Here is an 11,003-nt window from a genome sequence, read left to right on the forward strand (position 1 = left end):
GATCCCAAACACACCGCCCGGGCAATGAAGGAGTGGCTTCGTAAGAAGCATTTCAAGGTCCTGGAGTGGCCTAGCCAGTCTCCAGATCTCAACCCCATAGAAAATCTTTGGAGGGAGTTGAAAGTCTGTGTTGCCCAGCAACAGCCCCAAAACATCACTGCTCTAGAGGAGATCTGCATGGAGGAATGGGCCAGAATACCAGCAACAGTGTGTGAAAACTTACAGAAAACATTTGACCTCCGTCATTGCCAACAAAGGTATATAACAAAGTATTGAGATAAACTTTTGTTATTGACCAAATACTTATTTTCCACCATAATTTGCAAATACATTCATTTTTCATTTTGTCTGTCATAGTTGAAGTGTACCTATGATGAAAATTACAGGCCTCTCTCATCTTTTTAAGTGGGAGAACTTGCACAATTGGTGGCTGACTAAATACTTTTTTGCCCCACTGTACTTATATATTTACGGTTTTATTCACATGTTTTCAATTACCGGTGACTAATCACTCATTCTGATTCTTGCATAGATTGTAATGGTTACATATTATGTGTGTAAAATACTTTTTTGAAGGTTGTACTGATTATGATGAACTAAGCTGATTCCAGCTGTGTGTGAAGCCATGTTTGTTGACATACAATGCATTCTGGGTTGTCGGACCAAAGATGTTATAAATGAGGTAAGTGAGTAAGGGTTCACTCATTTTTTTTAAACTTCAGAAAGTGAATGGTGGGATGTGAACGAAGGTAAACGACACACCCCCTTCAACATGCATACCATAAACAGACCAACAGATCTTTGGTTTCTGTGAGAGAAAAAAAGCATGGTAGCGCGTAGAAACTACCCATCATCGGATTACTTTCGATTTCTAGAGAGTGTTTTCCTCAATTATTTCGATCAATGGTGAGCTCACCCGTGATGTGATTAATTATAAATAGTCATTTCTATTAGCTAATTCATTTTGTAGTCTGTGTCAGCTGAGAGTTATACAAATATGACCGGCTTGTGTTTAGTCAATCTTTCCTCAGTTAGCGCTAGGACAAATGTAGCCTACATTTGTCCGGTTTGGATGATTGTGTTATGCTTTAGATACTTCTGTGAATGTCTGAACATTGCATTCAAAACGAAACTGCTCACATTCTGGACATAACTATGTAAGGACGGTGTCTGTGTAAATAGTTTCTGAAAAAAGTGTGGCCAGCTCAAACGCTGATTGTTGCGTCAATCGAAACTGGCCGTTCTAAATAAGCGTTCTAATCACACCGGTGTGATCGTAAGCTACAGGGACCACTGTAGAATGATCACACCTGTGTGATTGTATATGTAAAAGGGTTAAACAAAAGTGAAATAAACAAAAAATGTGCAGTAAACATCACACTCACAGAAGTTCCAAAAGAATAAAAGACACATGTCATATTATGTCTATGTACAGTGTTATAACAATGTGCAAATAAAAAAAGTACAAAAGGTAAAATAAATAAACAAATACAGGTTGTATTTACAATGGTGTTTGTTCTTCACCGTTTGCCCTTTTCTTGTGGCAACAGGTCACACATCTTGCTGCTGTGACGGCACACTGTGGTATTTCACCCAATAGATATTGGAGTTGATCACAATTGGATTTGTTTTTTTATTCTTTGTGGGTCTGTGTAATCTGAGGAAAAAATCTCTCTCTAATATGGTCATACATTTGGCAGGAGGTTAGGAAGTGAGGCTCAGTTTCCACCTCATGAGCAGTGTGCACATAGCCTGTCTTCTCTTGAGAGCCAGGTCTGCCTATGGCGGCCTCTCTCAACAGCAAGGCTATGTTCACTGAGTCTGTACATTTTGGAAGAGATGGACACAGGAGTACCTGCCATTCTTACAGGAAAGACGAAAGTGGGGTAAAGTGAAGACGCAGCTTCTGTGAAGGAGATGTGGTTCTGGTCATGGACCCCACGGCACCACTTAGTAGCCAAGCCTGATTCCAAGGGGTTAGTGCGTGCAGTACGCCTGAAGACAAAAAACAACATTATAGAAAGACCAATATCCAAGATCTGCCTACTGCAAGAAGGTGCAGTCTAAAAGGAAGGCTCCATCAAGTTAAGTAAATAATTGTTTTTGATTTCACACCAAATACATTTGGGGCCGGTGTATAGGAGCCAAATATAAAAATATACAATATGAACCGTTTCCAATTCATGATGCAAAGTGTGTTTGCCATTAATCCCCTGTCAAGTGTGTGTATCACCTCTACAGGCCCATGGAGAATACAGTTAATAAAAGGCATACGTGCTCCATAGCCTACTGGGAGTGACTGGAATGGCAGCATAGCCTTTTGACCACACCAGCCCATGTTAACCGTGATGTTTGTTTCTTTAGTTTTAAAGATCAGAATTAGTTTTGGTATAATTTTAACATTTTTTGTATGCAGAAGAACAACAAATAAATGGATTATCAAACTCTTGACATTGGGGAAATGTTAGTGTTCACGCATACAAATCCAATCTCCATTGTGGCTAAAGGATTAGAATGAAACTTGTATGGGGACAATTATATTGGACAATTTAGCCACTATAATTTTAATAATGAGAATGACTGTAGTTAAGATTTAACTTTTGTGATTAGGAATTTGATACGTTATTCTGTTATTTTTGTTATGGAGCAGACAAAAAAAACGATCCAGTTAATATACCACTTTGTGGTTAAAGGATTTCCTGCCTCAGGCTCCTCCGTTCCTCTGTCACCTGACCCATGACCACCTGTTCCCCTTCACTATTGTCAGTCATCCCACCTGTCTGGCTACACACACAGATTCCAAGAATCTTTCAATGGTCCACCTAGCTAGATGATGACTGAACCAAAGACAGGTGAAAAGGAAATGGAGGAGGAGAAGGAAGAATTGTCTCCACTGGAAGGGAGGAAAGATGAGGTAATAGCAGCTGAGGCTAAAGTCCTGGAAAGAATAAAAAAAGATTCAGGAGCTAAGCCTAAAGCACCGAAGGATTCATCCTCAACTACCAGCATCACCAGGAGAACCAGGCAACAAACGAGCAGACAACTATCAGGTTATTTGAAGGATTATGTGGTAAGGTTTCTCCTACCAAAGGGCAAGCCCACTAAATCAACTGTTATTGGTTACATTCACATGGTAAGCAGATGTTATTGTGGGTGTAGCAAAATGCTTGTGTTTCTAGCTCCAACAGTGCAGTAATATCTAACAATTCACACAATACACACAAACCTAAAAGTATGGAATGTATAAATATTAGTGGGAAAAAAACTGTTCCAGCTACAATAAATGCGGCCTCAGGCTATGTGGTTTCCAGTTTGCAGAAAGTCCAGTGAAGTTTTTGAGGGCCGTTATGGTATCGGCTTGAGGGGGAATAAACAGGAATTATTTTGGGAGGTAATATGGTTGGTAGTCCACTCTGAATACCTCTTCTCAGCCGCCAGCAGTGTTTTGGATTAGTCCCTGGAAACAGTTAAATTGTCCTGGGGGGACGAACAAAGGATCGAATTCGGGAAAGTTGTATTCCCGTTCATAATGCTGGCGAGTTACCGCCGCTCTAAAATCCAAACGATCTTTCCAGCCGTATGTAATAACACAAAACATTTCCTGGGCTAATAATGTAAGAATTAACACATAAAAAAATGAAATACTGCAAAGTTGCTTAGGAGCTAGAAGCAGAGCTGCCCTATCTGTCGGCACCATCTTGCCATCTCATCACAAAGGCTCAAAGCAGCGATGCATAAAACTGTATGTTTCAGCCATAAAACATCCCGTCCAAGCTAAAGACCGGAAACTGCTTAGGAACAGGAGGGTGGTCTACTGGGAGAACCCATGGAAGAGGTAACTCCCACAGCACAGTTCGACCAGCTCTCCAAGGTGGGGTCCGCTCAACCCTCAAGTCATGGGAAATCATCGAGGCACTCTAGATGGAGTGACTCAAGACGGAGTGAGAGTTCGACCAGTGGATACCCCCTTTGGAAGTGGCCCTGCCAGCCTCCATTCACTAGATTCACAGACCGCTGTCCTACAAGAGAGAATGAAACTACTAGCGTTGGAGGAAATTGAGGAGGAACTACAGACTGATGAACGATGTCACCTATTGGACGTGCAGGCCCGTAAAGCTATACAGGAACAGGAATTGTCAACGACTTGGCACAGCACCAGCATCAAGCAAGAACAGAATTGGAGGAGGCACGGATAGTCTCATCCGTCCTGGAAAGGAACAAACAGTTCAGAGGTGCACAACCATCCTCTTCTGTCAATCACAACACGGGCTGTACTTCCACTACTCCGTGGGACAGAATGGTGACTACTGAAGAACCCTGAGCTTGCTGAAGTTCATAAATGGGAGATTCATAACCTTGTGAAGGCAGGATGTCACCAAAGTGACCGCTCATGAAGAGGGAAACCCACCCAGTGAATCCTGGTATCTCCCTCCCCATTGGTATTGCTGGATAATATGGTAAGTACCGATTTGTCTTCAACTGTTCATTCCAGGATGCTGGTTAAAGCCTAAATGACTGTCTGCTGCCTGGACCAACCTTTGGTCATTTCTTGCTCGGTGTCCTTCTCCGGTTCTGGCAGGACTCCACAGCCATCAGTGGAGACATCAAAGCCATGTTTATCTGATTTGTCTGCTGCCTTCCGACACCGCACTGCTACGGTTCATAGGGTGAGATATGGAACGAGACGCAGAGCCCACAATCTAAGAATGGCAAGTGCTAACATTTGGGACCACATGCAGTCCTTGCTGTGCCAGATACACTCTGCAGAGACACACCTGGGAGCACCCAGACAGTGACAAAGAAGTATGGGACTCAGTGGACAATGCCTTCTATGTGGATAACTGCTTACAGAGCCTCTCATCCACTGCTGAAGCAAAAGCACTCCTCAACAAAGTCTGGAATCTCTTGTCCAAAGGGGGATTCGAGGCCTGACAGAGGGCAAGTAACACAGCAGAGGTTATCCAGCACCTCCCGCCACAAGCTAGGACAAGTAGCATTGAAGTATGGTTGTCACAGTCTGGCACCAATCCACAAGAGCCCACTCTAAGTCTGAGATGGAGCTGCACACCGGATACAAGTGCCTCAGCCCTGAGCACCAAAATCCCTTCGGGTATATCTTTCCTTACACAACCCGGGCCAAAGTCTTAGTCCGGGATCTGTGGCAGACCAACAGGGACTGGGATCAACCAATCCACCCAGCTGACCTAGTCGAAAGATGGATATGTTGGGAAACAGTTGTCTGCGCTCTCCAAAGTCCAGATGCCAAGGTGTTATGTCCCACCCTATGATGACCAACTAGGTCCAAGCCAGGAACTTCATGTGTTCTGTGACACTTCAGAGCAGGATTATGGAGTGGTTTCCTATCTCTGAGTGGAGGATGATGCTGGCCAGACCCATGTCTCCTTTGTCATGGCCAGGGTCACACCCAAGAAGCAGTTGTCAATGCCTAGGCTGGAACTCAGCGCTGCCCTTTCTGGCGCCCAGTTGGCCTCCACCTTGCAAGCAGAGGTCACCTTGCCAATCCAAAGGGTCATCTACTAGGGTAATTCGACCACGATACTGACATGGCTCAAGTCGGAGTCCTACAGGTATAAGGTGTTTGTCGGAACGTTGGGAATTCAATGACTGAAGGTATGTTGATAGCGCAAACAATCCTGCTGATGACACCACTAGTGGTAAAACTCTCCAGGAACTGGCTCAACCCCATGGCCGGTTTCACTTTGTCATTATGGAGTTCTGTGTGTAGATTGATGCACACTTTTTTTCTCATTCATTCTAGAATAAGGCTGTATTGCAGTTAAATGTGTAAAAAGTTGACCAATGAAAACACTTTCATTGGCATAGACAACACCGTTCAGTCAAGAGTGTCTAACCCAGAGCTCTCCAACCCTGTTTCCAGAAAGCTACCCTCCTGTAGGTTTTCAATCCAACCCCAGTTATTAGCTGAATCAGGTTAGTTACGACCAGAAAATTATTAATATCAGGTGCGTTAAATTAGGGTTGGAATGAAACTTTTTGACACACCCACTCCTTTCAACACAGCCATTACTCCGAGACCAGTCCAGGACACAGCTACCTATACTCGAGCTTTGCTCCTAATGTGAGGCACTGAGGCTAGCTAGGTTAGTTAGCTAGTTACCTATACCGTTAGACTACAGTATATTTTAGGTATAGCAAACACAGCTAGCTAACTAGCTTAACTTTAATAGCTTGGTTTGTAGTGGTACTAGCATGTCCCGTTGTGTTCGAAACAATCACCAAATTGTACTCTACAACACTGCTTAGTTTAAAAGATACCTTATATTGCTAGCTGCAGACAGCAAAACAACTCTAGGCTGGTGCCTCTGCTTGCTGGTCTCGCAATTATTTTTCCTCGCTGTCTGAACTCCTTTTCAGTTTATTCCAGCTCAAATTAATTAGGCTGTATGTTCCTATGTGAAAGACAATCTAAAAATGTTTCGTCATCCAGCTTATCTTGGAAAGAGGAATCATCAGAAGCAGCCATTGTAGCTAATTATTTAGCAATCTCGGATAGACAGTACACAGTAACATAGCCTGCATTCGAGGGTGAGAACAAGGAAGAAGGGCTCCCATCAGGCTGTACAATTTCCCGTCTTTACAAAGCCAGGGGAAATGAGTAAACCTAGATATCCTGCAATGTCCTGGCAGATAGGAACATTGTTGAGACCAATGGCTCTATTGAACAAGGACAACAATATCTATCGTTGCCAACGTGACAATGCAATCAGAGAAGCACAAAGGCCACAATAACTGTTACAAAACATACATAAGACAGCAGTCTCAATCAACCAAAGCGAGGTCCATACATAAATGGTTTGTTAAGATCGGTGTGGAAGAACATGACTGGTCTGCACAGAGCCCTGACCTCAACCCCATCGAACACATTTGGGGATGAATTGGAACGCCGACTGCAAGCCAGGCCGGATCACCGTACATTAGTGCCCGACCTCACGAATGCTCTTGAAACTGAATGGAAGCAAGTCCGCACAGCAACGTTCCAACATCTAGTGAAAGCCTTCCCAGAAGAGTGGAAGCTGTTATAGCAGCAAAGTGGGAGGCCAACTCCAAAATAATGCCCTTGATTTTGGAATATATATAATTGGAGAGTAGTCCAAATGTCACTTTCCTATGGCCGGATATGGACTCATTCGATATCCAGAGATGTGTAACATCCTATTTTCCCTCTTCATGTTGCCAAATATCCACTGTATATTCAAGATAAAAAGCTATATTGAGTCAAGATATGCATCTCTTGGCTGAGGTCCATATCTGGATCTTGCAATTCTTTTTGATATGCTGAAAATAAGTATGATTTCTGAGTTATCACATGCTCAATAATGACAAATATGAAATCCATATTTTTCTTTCATGAACATATCATTTTTGAATTCCCTCCGGATATCATACATGGTATGGCCGGATAAGGACTCGATAGATAGACCTAAATAAGACATCTTATAGGTCTATATGTTGACAAGTACTAACAGTAGGCCTACATAACATATTGTCTCATGATTTGGATATGCTAAATAAGGACAATGTGATGTTTATTTGAGTTGAGGACATGCTCAATAATTTAACAAATATTAAATCCATATTAATCTTTCTGACACTATAATGTTTTATTCCCTCTGGATAAAAATTGTCACTATTTACCCCAGCCACACAATTCTAAACCCGGCTATTTCTAGAATTTCCCTTCTTACAATCTGCTTTTAAACCTAACCTAAAGCACACTGTCAAGCTTATGCCTAGCCTTAAATTAAGTGGTAACTAGCAGGGGTTGGTACCGGTTCAGGGAACAGAACCGAAAACCGGAAAATAATTTTATTTTTCTAGGAACTGAAACTGAAAAGAAAGGGATCCATACTGTTCCGAAACAGAACCGTTATTTTAGAAGCATGGGAACCAGTTAATAACGATATTTTACGTTCCAGGCATTCCAGGCACGTTCCAGGCATTTTTTTCTAGTGTTGGATTTGCTATGCTGCATTTATTTAAATAGAAAAACCAGATGCGCTTTGGAAGTAGCAACTTGGATGAAATAGGTTGCCTTTTTGTGCCTTGTATAGCCTACTACTGAAAATGATGCAATGTATGCTCAGATGTCACCTTCATGTCAAGAAGTGCGTTGATTTCCGGTGCCTGAACAACGTCCATCACACAAATTATTTTACATTTCATAAAATCAGATTTAGCCTATTTTCGATCAGACATACAATGATGAAACATTAAAATATCCATGATCCACATTGATTCACATATCATGTAAGGATATCTATTGAAATAAATCAGGTCAGGTAATGATTACAGATATGATACATTTCTGAAAATATGTGGATTCGTTCATGCCTGAGTATAAAGGCTTAGACATGTCAGCATGTTGACACATACCCTTTCCGGAGTTAGAATATTCTACTAATATGCATCAGGCGCGTGTCTTGAACCTATATCACTCCAAATCTCCCTGGATCCATATGGTAGCAAGGAGAATTCAAGTCCAGATTGGATGCATGTAGAAGCTGTCCCATTACAGAGAATATTCTAGCTCTGTATTATGAAATTAAGGACATGCTTATCTGGAGTACGTCTACTCCTTTCGTGTAATAAAATGTCAGAAATATACTGATAAAAAGATATCCCAAAGGTATCGACCCTTTTCACTCAGTCTTCCCACTGGGCAAAAACTGGTTGAATCAACGTTGTGTCCATGTCTTTCAACCAAAATTATCTATGTGATGTCATTGAACCAACATGGAAAATTGACTGGATTTGCAAAAAGTAATCAATGTAAGGGCATTTCATATTTTTTTCACATTGAATTCACGTTAGCTGACAACAAATCTAGACGTTGAACTGACGTCTGCGCCCATGGGTTCTTGCTACAGTACTTTACTCCGTTACAATGCCTGAGACGTCAGCCAAGACGGCGACTATTCTATAAATCCCCGTTTGAACACATCAGGGTCTTTCTTGTGAAAAAGTTTTTTGAAAAAAATAATATCATAAAAACAGTTGAGAGAAAGGTGACTGCCAATGTTACGTTCTAAATACATATTGCCTACCTACCCCTCAAAACCCTGAAGTTATAATGGAATTCTGTAATGTTGGCTAAACCTTCCAAAACTTTCTGTCAGTGTTGATATGTTGTTGCTGCAGCTACAGTTGCCAACAAGGCATGTAAAGCAAGCGAATGCGCTAAAAAAGAGCACGCCAGTATAAGGCCTACCCAATTCACGAGTTCATTAAATTATTTTGCTGAAATCACAGGTTTAGCAACAAGAATGTCCCAAAAAAAGGGGTCCGTTGTTATTGACAACAATAGGCCTACACATCATGTTACAGGAATTACATGCTGCGCTCCTCTGTGCAATACACAGATTTCAAAATAGATATGACAGTATGCATATGTACGCTTACCTTTTCGTTCCCTTGTGATTGTAAAATAATCCTACACCTTTAACAGTACGTGCAAATCTATTGTAGACGCCCGAGTTAGTGATCTGCAGAGATTTTTTTCTCTGCCACGTACAGACCCTGGTCAAAAACCTTCTACGAAATGCGCACTTCATTCTGGGACCCCTCAGCTCAAACCGTCGTCTTTGCATTACAACAGTAGGCTAAATCAGAGCCATATATCTTGGCTACTGTTGGCAACCATAAAATAAGGGCTATCATGTTGCACCTAGTAGGCAGATCCTTATTACCAAAGTTATGTATTATAAAACAGAAGGCCTACCGAGTGCATCAAACTACATTTTGACACTATCTGTGGACATGACTCAATTCCTATTGGATCTTGTCTGTACTTGACATTTGTCCGAAGCCAATTAAACTGGAATATTCTGTACAGAATGAGTTCGACACGTCTTGGAGGAAGAAATACATTTGGGTATATTATGTTACATGATGCAACCTTCACAAATGTAGGATGCTCTCTGGACCGAACGTAATTACGGTAATATAATAATCAAATCAAATCAAATTGTATTAGTCACATGCCGCCGAATACCTTACAGTGAAACGCTAATTTACGAGCCCCTAACCAACAAAGCAGTTTAAAAAAAAATACGGTTAAGAATGAGAAATAAAAGTAACAAATAATTAAAGAGCAGCAGTAAAAGAACAATAACGAGACTATATACAGAGGGGTACACCCTTCTGCAAGTTTACAATGTTATATACAGTTGAAGTCAGGAACTTTACATCCACTTAGGTTGGAGTCATTAAAACTCGTTTTTCAATCACTCCACAAATTTCTTGTTAACAAACTATATTTTTTGGCAAGTCGGTTAGGACATCTACTTTGTGCATGACACAAGAAATGTATCCAACAATTGTTTACAGACAGATTATTTCACTGTATCACAATTCCAGTGGGTCAGAAATGTACATACACATACACAATGGTCCAATTCACACACATATTTACAGACACTCTTCTTCAGAGGAACTTTCATAGTGGTCCCCGTGGGACTCGAACCCACAAACCTGGCATTGCAAGCGCCATGCTCACAACTGAGTCACACAGGATTTATCTAGAAAACATCCCTAGTTATTGCTACTGGCTCTGATCTGCCGGAGTCACTAAACACAAACACTTTGTTTATTAATTATGTCTGAGGGATGGAGTATGCCCCTGGCTATCCATAAATTAAAATAACAAGAAAACTGTGCCGCCTGGTTTGCTTCATATAAGGAATGTGAAATTATTTATACATTTACTTTTGATATTTAAGTATATTTTAGCAATTACATTTACTTTTGATACTAAGTATATTTAAAATCAAATACTTTGACTTTTACTCAACTGGTATTTTACTGTGTGACTTTCACTTTTACTTGAGTCATTTTCTATTAAGGTATGACAAGAGTCACTTTTTCCACCACTGCATTGTAGGACTATAAAGTGCCAATCTCATAAGTCATTTGGTTAATGATGATTAATTGCTGACCCAGTCATGAAGTGATCAATTACAAAG

General features: G+C 41.1%; 1 protein-coding gene across 4 annotated transcripts in view; it reads right to left on the reverse strand.

Moving 5' to 3' along the window:
- Window positions 1-9,650, reverse strand: part of LOC115105273 (prolyl 4-hydroxylase subunit alpha-2-like) — a 39,308-nt gene extending 29,658 nt beyond the window's left edge. The window contains exons 1-2 of one of the 4 annotated variants that reach the window (XM_029627086.2): window positions 9,442-9,616; window positions 1,869-1,995 (exon numbers count right to left, since the gene is read on the reverse strand). In XM_029627086.2, coding sequence (XP_029482946.1) covers window positions 1,869-1,995; window positions 9,442-9,593 — 279 coding nt within the window. In that variant the 5' untranslated portion in view covers window positions 9,594-9,616. Of the gene's footprint in view, window positions 1-1,868; window positions 1,996-9,441 lie in introns of all 4 variants that reach the window. The other 3 variants (XM_029627088.2, XM_065007208.1, XM_029627089.2) reach the window with 3 other exon arrangements.
- Between the last annotated feature and the right edge of the window lie 1,353 nt (window positions 9,651-11,003).

This window comes from Oncorhynchus nerka, linkage group LG22, assembly GCF_034236695.1.
Source record: "Oncorhynchus nerka isolate Pitt River linkage group LG22, Oner_Uvic_2.0, whole genome shotgun sequence".
NCBI lineage: Eukaryota > Metazoa > Chordata > Actinopteri > Salmoniformes > Salmonidae > Oncorhynchus > Oncorhynchus nerka.